General features: G+C 47.7%; 1 protein-coding gene across 2 annotated transcripts in view; it reads left to right on the plus strand.

Annotated features, from left to right (window-relative positions):
- The first annotated feature begins 1255 nt into the window (after positions 1-1255).
- The window catches only part of tmeff2a (transmembrane protein with EGF-like and two follistatin-like domains 2a), a 51445-nt gene continuing 31663 nt past the window's right edge, over positions 1256-21037 (plus strand). Inside the window, exons 1-3 of one of the 2 annotated variants that reach the window (XM_066688005.1) lie at positions 1256-1947; positions 10017-10126; positions 18196-18325. In XM_066688005.1, the coding sequence (XP_066544102.1) occupies positions 1767-1947; positions 10017-10126; positions 18196-18325 (421 nt within the window). In that variant the 5' untranslated portion in view covers positions 1256-1766. The remainder of the gene's footprint in view (positions 1948-10016; positions 10127-18195; positions 18326-21037) is intronic. The other variant, XM_066688004.1, reaches the window with a different exon arrangement.

Below are 21037 nucleotides of genomic sequence, written 5' to 3' on the forward strand. Positions count from 1 at the left end.
GGGAGGAAGAGGCGGGCACGCTAGAGAATAAAGTGGACTTTCATTTTTATTCATTCTATAATCATCATCATCATAGTGGTAGTAATAGTACCCTTTTTTAACTAATCAAGTTAACAAGTTAAGTATATTAAATATATAGTTGTGGGTTGTGTTTTTCACTATTTGAGTTGTTTGCATACCTTCTGCTAAATAGAAAAAAGGGAATGTGGAAAATGTGTCTGTGATTTACAAATCAATCAGAGCGCATTTCCTAAAATATGTTTTATGTTTTGAATTGTTTGATTTATAGGCGTATAAAGCAATCCACACTTAAAGACAAGCAGCACTGTTGAAAACAACAGTAGACACTTTGATCAGCAGTAGTAGCAGAAGCCAATTACAATAAATAGTTGTAATTACATTCCACTTAAAATGTCTAAATAAGTAAATAAATGCACAGGACAAAACAAAGGCTTCATCCGGAGCTGAGCGTCAGAGGGGGGCACCGGCGGCGCGGCGCGGGCACGCGTCATTAATTGGCTTCTGACACCCCGTCTGGCACGCGCTCAATTAAAGCCCCACACGGGAGCGCGCGCGTCCGGTCCGCAGCCACCGCGAGGACAGACAGCACCAGAGAGAGGAGGGAAGAAAGACAGACAGACAGACAGACAGACAGACAGGCAGAAAGAGCGCTGGAATGCATAGGCCTGTGGTCCACGTTTGATAATGAATGCATGAATAAACAAACACACAAACAAACAAATAAATAAATAAAATACCAATCAAATACGCAGCCTGGTCCTTTTTTGAATCAATATTTATACCTCCAAAAATGTGTGGCAAAGGATAAATATCGCTGGATGCCAAAAAAAAGTAAATAAAAATAAAGACCCAATCATATACGCAGCCTGGTTGTTGTTTTTAATCAATGCCTATACCTCCACAATTGGGTGTCAGCAGACGAATATCACTGGACGCCAAAAAAACAGATCAACGCAGCCGGTGGTGCCGATACCTGGCGCGGCTGGCACGTCTGTGTGAGTGTCGAGTCGCTGCCAGCGGCCCGGTGCTCTGCCCATCCCCGCGCCGGTGCCCGCTCCGCAGCCCCTCGCTCTGGGCACCGCACTGCCCGGGGATCGGGGGTCTGGGTGCCAGCCTCATCCGCTCCCGGCCAATCAGAGGGCCGGATCTGACAGCCCCTCATCCGCTCTCATCCAATCCTCGTCTGCCCCCCCCCCCCCCACACACACACACTCCTCCTTTGCCAAGCGCTGCGGTCACATGATCGTAAGCAGGCTGCAAACCTGCTGCTCGCACCCAGCCCGGCAGAGCAGCCGAGACCCGCGCACAGCCGGGCGAGGGGCGAACTTGCGGCGTGTCTGCCCTGCACGGAGCGTCTTCAGAGGAACTTACAACACCAGCTGCAGCTGCCTCCTGGACGTGCGGATTTACTAACGTTTTTGCATTGTTTTGATCTCTGTGCTTGCCTTTTTTCTGTGCCATTCAAGTCCCCCACCTGCTTTCCTACCTGGTGCTCCCTTCAACCCCCCCATCACCCACCCCATCTCACTCCCCACTCTCCCCGACCTCCCCTCCACACTGCAGCGGGACCCCAGGTCGGGGCGGATCCGGTCAGTGGCTGCTTCATGGGGCTCGCTGCCTTGCTCGGAAGATGCGGGTTTTTTCGCAGCTGAGCCCCACGCAACTACTCGTGCCCGCAGGAGCGGAGTTGCCGCCGCTGCCGGTCCGCGATCTCTTGTGTTTGGGGGGGACGCAGCTGAACTGAGATGGGCTTCTCGGCGGCGGCGCTGCAGCAGCCTGGACGCCGGCCACAGTGGATCAGGACCCTGGGAGACTGGGTTTGCATCGCCGCGGTCACATTTATAGCGACTTTACCTGTTCAGCAACTTGGCGCTTTCCCTACCTCCCTGAGCGACTGCCAGACACCCACGGGATGGAACTGCTCGGGTAAGAGTCGTGGCAGCATGTACAGCAAACACACAAATACAGAGAGAGAGAGAGAGAGAGAGAGAGAGAGGCACACCGACCAACAGAGGGAGAGACGCACACACACCTTGCACAGCCTGCGTGTGCATCCTTGTATGTGCGTGGCATGTAGTGTAAACATAAACATGATAAAAGCAAACATGCGTGGACCAGTCTGTCATTACTGAACACACACACACAGGCTGTAGGCATAACATCTGCAATTGGGTTAACAGTATTATATCTAGCATTAAACTTGCCAGCGTGTCATACATGTATGTGTGTGCTATGTATTCTAAAATGCACGCTGAAAAAAAAGGTTTCTTAGCATGAAGTGGAGGTGCTTGGAGATACTCAACGGGACGCATTATTTTCCTTCACCCTGCAAAATGAGCAGGGACTGTGCTAGGGCGCATCAATAGCATCAATAATCATAATGCATCGTCGTGTGTATGTATGTATGTATGCATTTATTGTGGGGACGGGGTGGGGGGGTTGTATGTTGCATTCCTTCTGTTTTGCCAGTGTGGATAGTTCATATCTTAAGCAATCTTTAGCTCTGAATCACGACCAGCGACTGGAAGTGAGAAATCAGCCCGGACCCGCGCGCACAGATCAATTAGAATCCGAACCGGCACGTGTCGGGTCATTAGGCCATTTTCAATGATCAGTCCCTCAAAACACAGCCCGTCCGTTAGCCTGGCATCCGCCGCCACCCCTGACTCCCCACGCACGGTAACAGTGTCTCATTCAAGGCAGAAACAATGTAGCGCCGCACAAGTGGCGTGTGTGTCTGGACTGTGCTGGACTGTGCTGGACTGTGCCGGACTGTGCCGGACTGTGCTGGACTGTGCTGGACTGTGCCGGACTGTGCCGGACTGTGATGGACTGTGCTGGACTGTGCTGGACTGTGCCGGAATGTGATGGACTGTGCTGGACTGTGCCCGGATCGCAGATGCGTCGCTGTCCTGAAAGTGCTGCTTCTCCCAGACTCGGTTTATATGCGTCGTGTAATGTGCCTGGCTGTTTAGTTTGATAATGCCGGGGTTTAAATTACCGAGTGTCCCCTCTGCCATTAGCCTCCTCGCCTCGTCTGTTGTTGCCACTGTATTTATCTCTCCCTCTCTCTCTCTCTGCAACTCTATTAAAGTTACAGCAATGGCAGTAAACACGTCCGTGCCCGGGCGCCCACTAAATCACTGGCCGGTGCTGCCGTGTGTTGTGTGCCAAGGCAGCCCGGGCTGTGCAGGAGCCTCTGAAACCCTTTATTTTGTGCCACAGGAGCCTCTGAACCCCAAGCTGCCCAAATAAATAAGCCATTGACTGACCGGCGTCCCTGTTTCAAAGGGGTCCTTGATCAGGGATTTTCATGCTAAAATACGTATATATAATAGCCTATACATCAATAAAATGTCATTACTCGATGTGTGCTGTAACGCTTCAGCTGTTGCAATTGTATGAATGCATGGGGGCCTCCAGTAACTATAAAACGGATGGGGAAAATACTTGTAGGGCTATATAATTCAATTAAAAACGAAACCAGAAACCAGTAGCAGAATAATCACAACGGCAGTGGTACAATAGGACTGTGTGTTAGAGTTAAACTCCAGTATGATGCTTTCCCGTTTTTGAATAGCTTAAGGGCATGATTTAATGCATTTTGAATCGGTTTCGTTTTTTTTACAGTGGTGCGAATTGCGCCCAGGCTGCCGCCGCTGCTGTTCACAGTACAGTACACAAACAAACCTACTTGTATTTCTATATATAGTGGGTGACCATGCAATATGATGAGGAAGGCGGCAGCAATCGGCCGCATTTCATTCTCGTTTCTTTAATTAGGTCCAATTAAAACAATTAGCTAATTACATGTCTAATAGGAATAGAGTTCGTGGGAGCAGTCGTGCACCTTGGAGGCTTGCGGGGAATACAAAAGAGAAGGAGAAATGGGGGTAGTGTCAGAATAGTGCATTTTCCTGCTATTAATAATAACAGTAATAATGCATGCATCTTCCTGTCAAATGTGGCCCGCACCCGAGCCGCGCGTCACTGTTAATGCAGGACCCGGACTGGAGCGCCAATGAGACGAGGCTGCTCTCCCATCCGTCTTCGCCCGCAGCCGCTCTGGAGTTTCCCGTCCAGCACGGAGGCATCGATTCGCCTTTCTAATCAGTGTTTATTAAAAGCAATTTGCCGCTCAGGAGGAGGATTAATTACCCCCTGAGTTGCATTTATTTATTTAAAGCTAGGTTTCCTGTTATCACCGGCGATAGGAGAGCAAGGGAAATATATCCCTGTGTATGTGTGTGTATGTATATTATATATTTATATAGTGTGTGTGTGTGTGTGTGTGTGATAATATACGGGCTGCCACTTTGCCATGGCATTGAGGATGCAGTGCGAGCAATTAACTTTAGGGAGTCAGTGGACTGGAAAGCAGACTGCGGCTCTGAGGCGAAACCAAAGGGGGGAAAGTTGCTAATTGCTGCCTCTTGCATTGAATTGAAGCTGAGACCCCTTTACAGACACGCACACGCACACGCACACGCACACGCACACATACCTTTATCTGACGCTTTGGCACAAACAGGGTGTCTTCTCTGTCTAATCTGTTGCCTGACTCTGTCTGGCTTGCATGCAGGCTGATGATGGTTTTTTCAACTGTAATCTGATGCCTCGCTTCTCTCTCGCCGAGCCAATTTTGTCCCCGAATATTATTAAAACCTTAAAATATGCATGAGGTCAAATGGATCTGTTTGCCGTTTTTAAACTATAGCGGGGAGCAGACAATGTGCAGGTAGACGGGGGTGATGCTGGCACACTGCCTCGATTGTGGAGAGTAGCATTTCAGAAGCCGGTGTACCTGTGTAATTCAATTATAGATGTATCACCCGTTTAATATTTGATGCTTGCCAACTTGTTATGCTTAATTATTAATTTAACTGGCTTTTCCCCGACAAGTCACCAGGTAACTCCCTCCCCTTCTGTATGTATTGCCCTAATCTTCATAATTAGAAAAAAATGCCCTGAAGAGGTCTTTCTGCACTGGAGTCAAATACAATATCCAAGACTGAAACTCGGCAGCAGCAGGCTATATATAACCCATGGTCGAGCAATACCGATATAAGGGAGTGTCAGCTCTTTGTTGTCTGGAAGTTTTTAAACCACACTGTGAAAATGCGTCTATTTCAGGGGAACATACAATTCACGTTAAAGTGGATCCTAAGAATAACTGCAGTAAAACATCTGTTACATTCCAGCATTATTTCAATGTAATATCCTGCACATAGACCCCAATCCTGGCCCTGAAGTTTTAAGTTGGGCACCTTCATCAATCTCAGGTGAATCAGTAACACTTCACAGCCCAGGTTGACTGTGTTATATAAACGGTTGATTAAATGCACACAGAGCAGAAGCTGGAGGTTGTGTTTTTGTGTAGTATTATTATTATTATCATTATTCCTTGGAAGTCTTTTAAAAGGATGTTGTCCTCTCTGCCATTCTTACACACGCACCGCAAATTGAGTTAATTTCCCCCGAGTTGAGGAATTAAAGATGCTGCGCTCCTGCAGGTGTACAATGCGACCCGGGGTCACTGCCGATTAACCTCATCTGTCCAGACACGAACGCCAAGGTTATTTATCTTATTCCCCCCCCCCACGCAGTGAGGCAGCGGCCTATTTATCACTATTAATATAGCCTGGCGTGGCTCATGATAAACCACTGGAAACTCCATTTTAATTGGATTTTGGATTAAAGATATATGGAGGTTGTGTGTATGAATATGTTTACTACATACATGCAGGTCTCTATATGATCTCATCGCATGTATGGGGGGGTGAAACTGCGTATGACTTGGCTATAGGTTGCAGTTGTGTTATTTGTTTCTTTATCAGAAGTGAGAAACACATTTTGTATCCCATTGAAATGCCCTATGGAGGCCGAAAGCTCTGGAGATGAAATCCTTTTCGGTCTGGATCTCGGGTTAACTCTGCAATCCTCAGGCAAGGCCACAACTGGAGGTTCACTGGCTTTGGAGACAGGTTAAACGGGTCCTCAATAGATCTGTAGGTTTCCTCCTCCTGGAGTGGAGAGTCAGGCGGGTTCATTAAAGACCTGCTCAGAGCTCGTGGTCTTGGAGCCGGGAAGGGGGGCGAGAAGTGGCCGCTAGGTTGAGCTCCTGTCCTCCGAGTGCTTGTCAATACCGCGATGATTGGGTTCAGCAGGTGAAGGCAGCGATGGCGCTGACCCGAGGGCCTGCAGGGCTGGAGTGTCTCCTTGCTTTCACTCCACCTAATCCCTTTAAAGGCTTGATCCGATCTGTTATTCACACAACTGAGCCGATTTAGCGGTGAAGGCCGAGTCTCGGGCCTCAGTGGAGATGTTACGCTGTGTCGAGTCGCCCGGGAGGAGGACTTGATATAATTTGAAACGTGCATCTAGTTTGGCATCTTTCCACCTTTGGTTTTCCCTTCAACACCACGTATATCTGAAGGTGACTTTTCTCAGGAAAATGAATAAGGAATAACAATATTTTATTTAATATTTGGATTTAGAGGACAGGAAGAGGGTCTGGTCAGATGATGGTCCCCTCAGATGTCTGCAACAGTTATTCTGCCTTTTTTTGGTCAGATATCTAACTTCGAGAAGAAAAAAACGAGGACTAGTGAATGCAAATGTTACATTTTTAATTGAATCTAAAATATACATCTCAGAAAGTGCCCTCCATGCCTCCTGCTCGTGCTGCCATTGTGTTATTGTGTGGGGCTCTCCGGCACAAATCAGGACCCCGAATCCGAGGAACCGTCTCAGCGCAGACGGCCGATGATGCAAGAGTGACTGGTGGGTGTGTGGAAACATGCTCTGAATCACGTTGTGCTCTGGCCTCTGATTCATTGGGCATTTAAAACTGCTCAGCTGAGTTCTAGCTGCAATAAAATAAATGGAAAGAAGACAATTGTTGAATCATTGAGCTGGAAGGACCTGCTGTACTCGTGAGCTTTTTTTTCATGTTAATAAATCCACTCTACGTGATTTGCATTTTTTTAATTTTCTCTGGTTTTTGAATGGATAATTCGGCTGTAACCCCTGTGATGGTGAGTGTGTCAGGTCTTATCTTGCAGTCTCAGGGCCCCCCCACTGCCCCCGACACACAAAAAACAGTCATCGTTACTCACGCAATATCTCAGTTTCTGTGTTCATGCACAAGCTCTGTCTTCACCCTGTTGAGTGTCTTGTAAAATCCTAGCGAAGCCAAATCCCCAGCACCCAGTTTTATCCGTCAGTGTCTTTTGTTTTGTGCTCTGCCTGGAGCTCTGGAATGAAATCCATTAAGAGCCTCTTAAAACACTGTTTTAGCAGAACCGATTTTTACTGCAGAACACGAGAGCGTACCCACTCGGCACAAACCACACACGACGGCAATGAGGGGCATCAGAGTGTCACCTTTTCCTACGTTATTTCATATGATCTGCAGCTTAAAATTACGAGTGTCTGTGATCTCTGCTTCCTGTGAGCGCTGATACACAACAGACACGTCGAACTCGATGTTTACCGGCATTGACGGCTCTATATTACAAGAAATAAACAACGTTAATCAGATTAGCTTCTGTCAAGTGAGTCAGGGCTTAAGTATGATTCCACTTCAGTCAACGAGGTGGACCAGCGAGACGTGACTGAGATCCAGGTCCCTCGTGTCACTGGGAGCCACAGTTGACCTAAAATGATTAAACATTAATCTTAGTCCTTCATGGAGCATCTGTGAGAAACAGGGATCCCTGAAAGAGTTGCTGATGTGAAGGGCGTCCTGCATTCGTTAAAGAGCTGCTTGTGTGAAACAAAGCTTCTCCACAATTACCAGGCAAATCCCTGTGAGGAACTTCATTTAGATATGGTTGATGACTGAGATGTTTTGAGCATTAGTTTGAATGTATGTTTCCACTTCATTTTGGGTACAACTCATGCTTTAAAAGGTTGCGTGTCGCCCCCCATGGCTGAGTGTTGCCCCCCACGGTTTTAATGAGCTGCTGCTGCTTCTATCCATTTTAAGGTGTGTAGATGTGCATTGCCATTGAAAAGCTTGGCAGTTGTGGGTGTTGTATTGTCCCACACCAAGCCCAACTCTCACTCCTTCTTCCACATCCTTGGTACTGTTTCAAAATGCCACGGTTCAGTTGATTCATATAACTGAAACCAAAACAAAATCAATGTCACTGGATTCAGAAACCTGAGTGCATGTATATATAACAAGCACACCGAAGAGGTGTCTGGACAACGTGTCCACGGGTGGCTAGGTTGTCCACTTGTTAGAGAAGTAGTTCACCTTCTTGAGTTCCTCCTCCTGAGGCTGGCGGGGGTCCGGGGCAGGTGAGAGGGGCCCCCCAGTTGTAAACCGTTTTAATAAAGTCTTCTGATAAATGCAGCTTTCACTTGTTTTGTTTTTGTGCTTCTTCTGGATCAAGTAAAATTAATTCAAAATACTCTTGGGCTTGCATAATCCCTTTGTCATCTTCATTATGTCTTGATTGGTTAATTGATATGTTCTATTTTGGGGGGAGACATGAAGATCACTCTCAAGGGAGGTGTGAGGGCGAAAAGGTCAGGAAGGAGCTCCAGCTGTTCGCAGAGAGTGTCGTTGTAGAACCATCCTTATCCTCTTTGAATACAAGCCTTCACGAGATGGTTAATTATTCATATTATTGATGATAATAAACTGTGGCACCTTGAAGGAAGACTTATCAGCATCGCAGCACTTATTAGGAAACTCATACAGATGTGAGGGAGAGCTCGATGAATAATGTCTGCTGTGGCTCTTAAGCTGCATGTCTAAGCCGTCCCTCCCTGCGGCAACTTTCACTTCCGTCTCGGCCCCGGCATGGGGAGAAGGTGTACATGCGAGCGTTAACCTCCGGGGACTCCTTCATTGAACTGGCGCATTTTAAAGGCAATCGCAATGAAGCAACTGTGGGAATGAGACTAAGGGGGAAAAACGCAGCGGTGTCTGCAATAGGGGCAGAAATAAATGTGTTGCGTAGGAAGCTTAAAATAAATTAAATGTTACATGTACACAACACGTGTGTGACAGAAATGTAGGAGCAGTTTTGCCAGGGCCTGCCTATGTTGTCGCCGGACACCTGTGCGATCGCAGATGAATACACGTTTACACTATCGTTGGCCTCGTTTCTGTCTTTTTTTTTTTTCCTCGGTGCTTTGTTGTGGTGGAAACGCACGTCTCATCTCTCCGGTGTTGTGGTGATTGAGATCACGCAGGAAGCTGCACATGTTACAGAGCACAAACACGGCAGGCTTGGACATCTGACCCCACCTTAGGTCTGGCTCATGCTTGGCGGGAGCGATTTTAAACAAGTGTGACCCCTGCCGGGACGCTGTGCTAGATTGTGTTGATTATCGAGACTCATCCACTCGGAAACTCCCGCAAAATGGTTCAATAGTCTTCTACGAGCGCCGTCGTGTTGTTTTGTTTTTGCTGAATATCCGTTTCCCCTCTTACGCCTCGTGTCTTTCGCCTGTTGGCTCCTTATTTCGCCCTGCAGGAGAGGTAGTCATTAAGGAGCTGAGTAAATGCTTTTCATATTGACAGCATTATAATCTCGGCTGTACTGTATTCCTCGATGTGACTCCCATTACCTTCTCCGTCACTCCTCGTGCTGAGGTCATCCTTTTAGCGTGTTTCTTCCGAGGCGACGCGTGATTGTTCTCTTTGGTGAGTCTCCGAAGGGACTCGGGGTGTTTTCATATACCAGAAATGGCCGCTGCGTTATCAAAATATTCCTGGCAGCCTCTCCAGTCTGGGGAGATGAGAGACACCCTCTTCCTTATGTCCTCATTGTCCATGAGATCCATTTACTTCTCAGTAACAAAATATCTAATCAAATTATATCTGGGTTGACGTGGGGTTCCAACATGTGTCTGGAGAGCTGGGTCGAGAGGAAGACCAGTTTCCTGAAATCTGTTCATCTCTCACCCTGAAACTGCTTTTGTTCTCCTACCCATGTGACCCCCTGCTCACGTGACCCTTCCTGTCTCGATTCCAGGTTTTGATGACCGGGACACCGATCTGTTCCTCTGCGACACAAACACGTGCAAGTTCGACGGGGAGTGTTTGAGGATTGGAGACACTGTGACGTGCGTCTGTGAGTTCAAGGTAAGCCTGTCCTGATTTCTGATCTCTCTACATGTCCTGCGAATTTCAACGCTGTAAAGACAAAACTAGGCAAGGTTCCCTCGAAACAGAGTTATAACCCAAACAGTCCGATGTCTAATCCATCGCGGGGGCTGTCTGAAATGACGTCAGCGCTGCCTCGCTCAGCCCTCCCAGGTGCCGGGCTGACAGATTATTAATGCCACTGATGGCTGTCCTGGTAAATAACATTATATCCCAATTAGAGTTTGTTCACGCGGTAATGAGATTTCCCCTGGATGCCTCGCGCCGGAGATGTCGCTCTGACGTCTTGCTTGGGAGAGGAATGCCGGGGTGCTTCTCCTGGTTACGCATTTGCTGAAGTCCTGTCCCGTCTTTTAACTCTTGAGCAGAAATGGGGCTGTTTGTTGTTGACCTGGACTGCCATGGGACAGCTTCATTGCACCCGTAGAGAAGAGATTGTTGGGGCTTAGGAATCATGGAAAGATAGAACAGTTTTCCACAGTTTCATAGACTGAGAACACAAAAATAGGCTTCTAATGAGAGAAGACAGTTCAGTCCATCTTGCTCACTGGTTGCTGGTAGTTTCTGGAAGAATCCCAGTTCATAAGCCCCTACAGCTTGGCTTCCACAGACCCCTAAGTTACACACTGCGATCCCGTTGTGTATTGCTTACCCAGACAAGACTGAGCGCTGTTGTAGCTGTGAGAGATTGTAGTTGTGAGAGAAGGCCTGCTCCATATGTGGAGAGAGGAAGGGAATTCGGCTGTTCAGAGTTTCCCACAGATGTTCATGCTGTGAGGGGTGTGAGGGAGAAGGACAGCACAGCACGGTGCAGCGCAATAGTGCCGAGGAGAGCAGATTCTCATGCTCGGATCTTCCTGGATCACGGTCGTTCAGGTGGGCCACGGCCACGGCAGTCTTCAACCCGGTGAAGAGGGGGCAGGGAGGGCACCAGAGGGGTGAGGGTTTTACGGTGGAGAGAGGCTTCACACGGCAGCGCTGATGAGGAGGGAGTGGAGCAGGCAGCTGCGCCCGGAGACGAGGATCATTTATTTCACATTAATTTGTCCTGGCTCTGCAATCATCTGTCAGCCGCGTGCCGTGTTTGCACTCTCCATCGCCAGGCGTCACCCCGTGCCACTCGGGGCGGGAGGAGCTCGCCACAACTTCCTGCCGTGCCGAAGCGCAACTCAGGGATGCTTTTAACTTTCGCTTTGACATTTAAAGGCATGATCAGTCTTCTGCCGATGAGGCTTTTCAAGGGGGAAAATGTATGAACAGAAGGTGCCAAGGTGCTGCCCGACTACAGAGGCATTCTGTGTATACATGGCATAATCATGAATTTAAAGTATGTATGAATAAAATTTTATTTGGGGAAGTGTAGGCGGCAACTTAAACGAGTTGAAAAAAATATGAAAGCGAAATACAATATATTCTGAGGGCTTTACACGAGCTCTCCGTGTGTCCTGGCTCTTCCAGGTTTCTGCTCCTCTCCCACAGCGCGCTCCTTGCCTGTGGGTACGGCACGGAGACAAACAAGACAGCCCCGCGTCTCTGCTCTCCAGCTGCAGTCAAACACGTTGCATCACCGTTGTTGATGTTCGTTGTAAACATGTCAAACAACAGCCCTGCAAACAGCCTGACTGTGGTCTGGGAGATTATTTGGTGTGAATCTGGGAGTAGATGTTGGTCACAGACCACCAATCGGCCCAGGCGGGTGTGCACAGCTGTGATAGCTAACGAGGGAGTGGGGGTTTCCGATTAGAATTAAAGCAAACGATGCATTGTCATTGGAGGAGGCTTATCCATTCTCCCATAAATCGAGAATATTCCTTCCTTCGCCATGTTGGAAGACTGTGTGACCCCAGAGTTTTGACCACAGTGCCTCGTGCGCCTGCAGGCAGTTAACTTGGAGTAATAGATGGAAACGCCAAGATTTTACAAAAAAATTAAAAAAAGAAGGAGCTGTCTGGTTGTGTTCTGTCATTACCTGAGAGTTCACGATCCTGGGACCCCAGATTGTTTGTTTCCAGTTGTCCATTTGAAGGAATAAAACAATAGACCCTCTTTTGGTTAAATCCTGAGCTGGAATTTAATATTTAAAATCAGGAAAGCAGTACGGCACGATGCAGACTGACTTCAGCTCCTACACTATTTAAATTTAGTCTGCCAGGTCCCTTTCTGACCCCCGTTTTCCAGCGCCGGCCTCCCACACTGCAGTTTTTCTCCTGTGCCAGGCAGGTCAGATCTTGAAAGGAGAGAGAAACTCAATTCGAATCTGAAATTATGAACTGGGCGGCCCAAGTGCACACTTAATAACAATTCTTTTGAGATGCATCATTTAAAAGTATATATTTGTTCTTCTGTCAGATTTTTATTTCCTGCATTAAGGTCAGCGCTTCCTTCGAGCGAGGAGAAATTAACGAGCTGACAAAACCAGTGATTTTCTGGGCTTTTCTTCCGTGCTCTTTTTCTGCGTTCGGAAAAGTGTTTCAGACATCAATCAAGTCTTCGTGCCCGAGCAGATAGTGCCGATAGTACACAGTGTGTTCTTTGAGAATAAAGGGTATAACAGAAACCAATCTAAGACTTTAAAATATCACGATAAGAGCCCTGATGGTTTGGTGTTTGTTTGTTTTTATGCGGTGAAACTCAATTGTTAGCGATTTGGAAATGTGGAAATCGTTACTTGTAGCGCTTCATGGCTTGTGAATGGTCCCACAGCAGGCACACAGACTTCACACAGGTATTTAAACCATCGAGCTCCTGAGTGAGAAGAAAACACAAAAAATCACATTAATAAGAACAGTCACACTCTACGACAGTGGCTGCCAATTCCTCATGAATATGTGAATCTCATGCCTAGGCCTAAACGTGGGCTCAGGCCTAACCTCGGCACTAAAGGGGCCCTCAGAATTGCATCTAGTTCGGACTCTAACGAGGAGCTCGACTTGGGCCCTACAGTCAACCCCCGACGGCGAGGGAACGGGAGAGCAGAGCGCCTCACGATGAAGGCACAGCGTCGCTCTTTTGAAGGCGTCGGGGTGGAGCGCTGGGCCCCCTCTCCCCAGCACTGGGAGCCGGCTAATGAGCGCGGCCCCCCTCTCTCTCCGCCTTTGTTCCCCCATAAAGTGCAGGGACATCACGGAGAACAAGGGGAGAAGTGCCTTTTAAAAGCTTTTTACTGGAGGATCAAAGAATGCACAAGTATCTGAGGAGCTCCATTGCTTTATTTCTGTGCCTTTTCTTCTCTTAAAAAAAAAGGGAGCCTTTCTGACGAGACGAGCGCAGTCTGCCAATCCTCCGAATGCCGAGGTTCATCTGTGCGTCTGATGAAAGGGTCTCCTCGATGCGGCGATTCATTTTTAATGTAGATAAGACGGAGCCTTTCTCACGGCTCCATTGTTTTAAAATAATTGACTGAGCCTTACATCACGTCCTCCTGGCTGAATGTAATGAGATGGATGGGCCATGGACCATCTCTGCGACGGAGACTATTCCTCTCGAGTGTGTCGACGTGTGTACGCTCTCTCTCGCTGTTTGTGGGGGTGGGGCAGGGTGACGATGCGACACACGCGTCGGCTGCCGAGGCACAAGCTTCCTCGTTGATGGATCATAAACCTGTTGCTGTTGCCGGTGCCGGCACCGTGTTGGTGCCCTAATTGCAGGGACTAGCCAGGAACTCGCAGTCATTAAAATCCTGTGTTTTTACTTCATTACCATTCATTTGTTCTTTTCGCTAATGCCATGACAACACATTGTTAACACTTGCCTGTGCGTCACGACCATTTCTGAAGTCATTACTGCTTTCTCACTGAGCTTTAACGAGGGTTTCGTATCTTGTACCACCCCGTCGGAAAAAAAAAAAGCGTTATTTATTCATTTTATGTTTTAAAGATGAATTTGCGCGTTTTGTAGCATCTAAGACCGGCTTTCTGGCTTCCAGTAGATCATTGACACCCTCGACACGGGAGAGAGAGCGTTAAACTGCTTCTGTTAAGACTGTAAGGAGATTAACTGGGTCATTAAGAGCTTGGGTGGGGATGAAGACCCCGGATACAGTGTTGGCCGTCCAAGATCAAGATTAGTGACATTTTAGTGGTGGTGGTTTTAAAATCAAAACACGCCTGGATCTGTGTACTGATATGAGAGAGTATAGGAGGGTCAATTTCCCTTATGGAAGTTTGCTGAAGTCAATTTGGAACAATTTATTTGCATACAATACAGCATGCATTTGAAGAGGATGTTTCTCTCTGGTTTTTGGATCCATTTGGACTTTTTCTCCTAACGTGCGATACATAAAAACACTACACAAATCTGGGGTTGGCCTTTTAAAGCATATCGTTCTTCACACAGAAAAGCCACTAATCGGGCTGCAAGTTAAAGATGTCGGCACCTCCCTGCGCCTCAGCGCCACGGAGTCCGCCGCCAGATCGTAGCGCCAGGTTTAACATTCAGGAGAGGCGTGCAAATAGAGATACGGCGCTGAATGTCAGTGTGTCAGGACGGCCTGCCAGATTGGACGCGTGTTCTCTGGTGGATATGTGACATTCTTGCCTTCTTTTTATTTCCTCTTTCACATTTTGCATACGGTGCTGTGAGGGGAATAGTCATGTGTCCTGGCGATCGAGCCTAAGAGCCACAGCAGCCCCTGCAGGGGAGAGAGGGAAGTGCATTGTGGGTAATCTCAGATACAAACACACACAGGCCAATGTCTCTGTTCAACTAATAAAAATAGCAAATCACAATCTCCCTGTGTATATATATATATCCAGAGTCTGAACACTTTTTTCTGCTTATAGGCCTACGTTGTGTTCTTATTTACCTCCTGCGTCACTTTCGCTCGGTCTAATTTGGTGATGCCTTCGTGTACGCGGAGCTGAGAGTGATTTTATACAGACAAATGCACACACCACGCGGCAAGCAAGAGCCCGGGCCCGGGAACAGTGCCGGGACGCGAATGGCTGATTGCCTGTTAAGCGGAGCACTCTGTTCCCGACTTCGCAGGTAATATTTTTGATTGCCGCCCACTGCTTTCTCTCTGAGCCAATTTGGAGGATTAAGCTTTCATATGAGAAAAATGTTTCATAATAGAGTGGCGTCTCTGTGCTTGGCTACAGAAGTCAGTCAGCTTTAATGGCACGGCAAAACAAAGTGGCTCACGGTGAAGCCCAGATGTCAGTGTGTGGATGCTAGGCAGGGCGGGCCTATAGGTGGAGAGACTGTTATTGATCTGGGGAAAAGCTTGAACAGATTTTTTGAAGAGCAGACAGCTGGGTGAGAAACTCTCAAATCGGTGAGAGTTTTAGCATTTCCGCCGAGATGTTTCTGTCCATCATTTAATAGGTGTCCGTTGAGGCTTTATTGATCGATGGTAAATGGAGCAAGGGGTTGCAAAAAGAGAAAAAAACCTTCTGAAATCAAATCTGCGTTTTAAGAATTTTCTCTTTCTCCTTCGCTCTCTCTATCTCTCTCTCTCTGTGTTACATTCCCCACTTTTGTGACCTCTCCCGTGATTCGAAGTTTTCAGTCGGTCAGAGTTTGCGGATTACGTTACATTTAAGCTGATAAAAAATGGATGCGAATTGATTTAAAGTAACAAAAAAGAAAAGGAAGAAATCGATGGCTGGGTTATTTTTATAATCTTGTTATGCGACTGCAGTCCGTGCATCAATTGTTCTCGGGGAGTGTGTTGGATTTCCTTGTTAGCGTGCGAAAATGGAATTAAAATCACAACTGGCTGTCATTTCCCCTTGAGTGTGTGTGTGTGTGTGTGTGTGTGTGTGTGTGTGTGTGTGTGTGTGTGTGTGTGCGTGTGTGTGTCTGCATGTGTGTGTCTGCGTGTGTGTGTCTGCGTGTGTGTGTGTGTCTGCGTGTGTGTGTGTCTGTGTGTGTGTCTGCATGTGTGTGTGTGTGTGTGTGTCTGCGTGTGTGTGTCTGCGTGTGTGTCTGCACGTGTGTGTGTGTGTCTGTGTGTCTGTGTGCGTGTGCGTGTGTGTGCCTGTGTGTGTGTGTGCTCTGCTTTGTATTTCGGTGGCAAAGCATATTTTCTAGCCCCATTTATGTACAGTATCACTTTTTCTTCAAATTGTACAATAAAGAAGGCGCACAACCCTGGCCTTGTATTTAATGCTGAGGTATTGAACGTCATGTGAGGATTTGACAAAATGAAGAATAAATACATTACAATGGTGAACATACAGTGAGATGCCTCAGAGAAAAATGTTGGTAGATCATTTATCTTCAGTTTATTATTAATATTATTATGGTTCTATAGTGGATCAGGGCTTGGTGTACTAAAATCAGTGTTGTCTGCAGATGGTTTCCTCTCTCGGTGTTCGATGACATGAATCCTGGTAACAGACTCTCGTTTCCCGCCGAATAAACCCCAAAGCGATTTCCTTTCACACACACTAGCACAGCACGTGCAATCAACAGAGACGTGGGGAACGGGCGTTGGATCGGCACGGGAGCGTGACGACACTCTCCGGTCGCACCGGACGCACGACCGGCCCCGAGCCGACGCAGATGGTGTAAATTGTCTTCAATATTCAGCTCTCGGTCACTCGCTTTGGCGTAACAATTCATCCGGTGCTATTGCTAAGCGGGCGCTTTGTGTGTTATTGTATCCGCGGAGCCGAAGAGAAAACTGACACCCAGCCAGAGCGAGAGTGTATTGTGTCCACTCACAATGGCGATGCGATATCGGCCAGCGCCGTCCTGGCACCAGCCGAGTGGATTTGTAATTTAGCTCCCCATTGTTTCGGCTGCCGTACAAACGAACAGGGGCTTTGTGGTGGAAAGGCAGGTGAACAGGTGTGGAAAACGGCACCGATTCATACGCAGGGCGCTTGTGTTCGTTTACTGAGCGGTCTCTGCTTTGTTGAATTGTTTCCTATCTGATCTTTTCGTGGAAAGGCAGGGCGCAAGAATAGGCCTGAATGGGAAGGCATACACTTTCTTTGTGTGTGTGCGTGTGTGTGTGTGTGTGTGTTTATCCAACTCACAACACTCTGTAATTAGCCCAGATCCCAAGTCTATTTTTTTTTTGGTTTGTTTGTTTGTTTGTATTGAGTCACCGGGGAGGAAGGCTCAGGAACAGGGTTTGGCACCGTTTTGAGAGTTATTTGTTTTCCCTCTAATCGAGTCGGAGCGCCGTCACACGGATCTCACAGCGCCGACACTCCTGCGCTGGCGCCGGGCCGAGCCGAGGAGCGGAGCAAACAGCCACACAATGCCACACAATGCCTCTCTGATCCAGCTCTCCGAACGGCGTGAGCCCTCTCTGGCCCAATTAAAAGCGATTGTGTTAAACGACCTCGTATACATTTTCTTTCTCTGCCTGAGCGGTGTTGCTATGGCACAGGCGGTTCAAAAGTTTGTGCAGTTAATGGTAACTGGGTCTATAATTGCCTGGCACGGTCGGCTACTACACTACAGAGGAGCAGAAAAAAGAGAAGGGGAGAAAAAACAATGCTGCCGACAGAAGGGAATGAGGATTGTGTTTATTTCATTATTCAGCCTATTTGGTTTCATAAACGTATATTCCCAGGTGTTACCCGGTGTTTCAAAGTGCAGCTGAAACTACAGTCCTCGAGTGGAACTTTTTCTGTTCGCCTTTCTGCCAGCAGTGATAAGAACATAGTTTCCAAACAAGAAGAGCCCATCAGCCCCGTCGTGCTCATTTGGTGTCCATTAATAACTAAGTGATCAAGGATCCTATCCAGTCTGTTTTTGAATGTTCCCAAATTGTCTCTTCAGCCACATCGCTGGGGAGTTTGTTCAGATTGTGACGCCTCTCTGTGTGAAGAAGTGTCTCCTGTTTTCTGTCTCGAATGTCTTGAAGCCCAATTTCCATTTGTGTCCCCGGGTGCGTGTGTCCCTGCTGATCTGGAAAAGCTCCTCTGGTTTGATGTGGTCGATGCCTTTCATGATTTTGAAGACTTGGATCAAGTCCCCACGTAGTCTCCTCTGTTCCAGAGTGAAAAGGTTCAGTTCAGGTGATAGTGTGTGAATGAGGGTTTGGTCAATCAACCAACCAATGGTTTTTCATCCCTTTTCTCCCACAGTGCAACACCGACTACGTCCCCGTGTGCGGCTCCAACAATGAGAACTACCAGAACGAGTGCTACCTGCGCAAGGACGCCTGCAAGCAGCAGGCGGAGGTGCTGGTGTCGTCCGAGGGGTCCTGTCCAGTCGGTAAGAGACACAGAGCTACAGACGAGGTGTCCCTATGAGACAGAGCACAGAGCTCCTTCAGCACACGGTGTGACCGATAGAGATACCAGCAGGAGTGATTTGCAGCCTCCCATTTCCTGTGCTTTCGTGTTGCCGTCACGTGTCATCTCTGGGACTATCCTGCCCCCCCCCCAGAGTTGATTAATTAGGGCCATGTTTATTCCTGCTGGCGTATCCGTCTTTAAGACTGTAATCAACAGTCATTAGACCATCTGCATTCCTTCTGTGGCAGAGCAACGTCTACGCATCGCATGCAGTACTGAGAGCTTCTTGCCGTGCGGCTCAGAGTAGATTCGGTTGTTGTTATTCGTTGTGTGGCAGCCGCTTAATAAAATACTGTAATTCTCTCTGGAGAACACTGGGAGGACTACCAGCACAGAGGTGATCTTTAAATGATAAGTCTGTTTAAAACGGGCTCCAGATTGCCGGTAGAAACCTCATTCAAGCTGTTTAGAGGAAATGCCACCGAGGTGAGGCATTTCTTACATGTTTTTCCACATTTCCACATTTCCAATTCAGAGGGATATAGATTTACATCTGTTGCTATAGCTGTTCAGGAAAACAATGCCTGTACGTTTTAATTTCCAGATCCGGAACTCTGACACATCATAGCGTTAAAAGTTTGATGTCTATTTCTCTTCTCTGTCATTTCAACCCTAAAAATAAAGACAGGGCTTAGTTTATTATCATTATGATTATATTTCTATACAGAGAATCTCAATTCAGGACACAATGGCGATCCCGCGGCGTTGTACGGAAATGGCTTCTCGCAGATATGTGTATCTTTCAAATCCGATCCCCTAATCAAAGTCGAAATACTGACACTTGACTTTGACCGCGCACCCTTTTCAGAGTGATTCGTTTTCTCTCCTGTGAGCGGATTTTCAGATAATGCGTGTATTACAGCATGTCTGATTTCAAGGGCATGGGTTTCTTTATTTGCCTCTCAGCGGCGGGCGCTTGGTACCTCACTGAAATGAGAACTGCTTTCTTCACGCCACAGAGAAAATGTGTTCATCGGTTATTCGTGTCAAACCTGTCACTCCTGAGTCCGTAAGATAAAAATTTGGGGGATAAGAATGAGCTATTGAAGAAAAGTGTGGCCATCTGCGTGTTTATTATTAATATCAATGATCCCTGAGTTGAAATCCTCTTCTGAACCGGGAGGGACCATTCGGCGCTCTCAGCACAACCCGCGGTTTTGACACTCTGTCCCTCGATTAGGCGCTAAAAGTCCCCAACGGTTATGGATAAAATATCACCCCGCGATACGTTTATGCACCTTGTAAATCACAAATGCAACATTAACGGAAAAGCATCAATCAACTCAGCCCCCTAATCTGTGTTATTTATGTAACGACGAGGTGATTACAAGATCTGGCCCATTCGTCTCCCGCGGGCGCTGATAGATTGTGCGTTTCCGTTGGCGAACACGAGAATGATTGTAATTCGGCCCGGAAAATCCCACAATGACCTTGAACACAGTGCTCCTGCGCTAGATGTTTGTTATTGGAGCAATGAAGGCCCAAAAAAACGAGCTTTGATCCTGGCCTTAACAAGAAAATCAGATTCCTCAGATCTGCATGAGTAATGACACCCGTCCTACCAGCCCTAACACGAGGCCCTGGGGAGTGTCCCCCTGGCGTTACTGCGCAGCGTTTTCACTCAGAGATGCGTGTATGGATACGGGGCGGCATATGGTTCGCTGACAGCCTGGCTCTGGAGGGTTTACATTAGGATACAGCTATACCACCCCGATTCACACCTCCAGCGCCACGCGGGGCTCCCGCTTGAGAGGGAATTCGCAATCCGGTAAAAGCCCATTTCCTTCCCCGCCTCAGACTGCCGAAAAGACACCAATCTCCATTTCACTCCCTCGCTAAGTGAACAGACTATTACAAAGCAGGCAGAAGCCCACAGGCGTTGCATGGTGTTCTCCGGGCATTCCTTGTTATAATCCGGACGGGCTGCGAATAACCCGCCGTATGTTCTTCTGCGGCCTGTCGTGGTTAATTAAACTCCTAGTTAGACCGACTGCAGCCTCCCAGCCAGGCATCTGGAGTCTCCCTCTCCGAAAACACGGAGATACAGCAGCCCGGCGAAATGGCACAGCTGAGATCATCATTTGGAGGCAGGGACTATTTACCCATCGAACCGTCGCTGGATGCCAATAATTGCCAGGCACTTAAGGCTGGCATCTTGGTCCGGTGTTTTCACAGCCTTGTCTCCTAATTACCAGATGCTGTGGGGGGTGGGGGGTATATTCAAGCATCCTAATAAACAACAACAGCCCCGGAGGAATTCCCCCAGACAGGCTGGATTTGATAAAGAACCGCACAGCGAAATGCAGAATAACAAATGTGAAATGTAGCCGAGAGGATGGCTTATTAATTGTGACATTGATCACTCCAAGTTGCCCGGTTACAAAGTTCTCCATAACAATCCATCAGCCAGCTATCTGTGTTTACACGGGGATACAGACACGATGGTCAGGTAATTCCGCAATTGATCACGCGCTCGCAGCCCCGGAAGGACGGACAGACCATTTAGGACGATAAATCACGGGCTGTTGGTACGGGGAGCAACATCGGAAAACGGATCATTAAAATAATTCATCATTTCCTGGCTTCTTCTCGGCGCAGAGATGGGCCTGATGTATGGACGGACAAGCAG

This window comes from Amia ocellicauda, chromosome 16, assembly GCF_036373705.1.
Source record: "Amia ocellicauda isolate fAmiCal2 chromosome 16, fAmiCal2.hap1, whole genome shotgun sequence".
NCBI classification, from domain to species: Eukaryota; Metazoa; Chordata; class Actinopteri; order Amiiformes; family Amiidae; genus Amia; species Amia ocellicauda.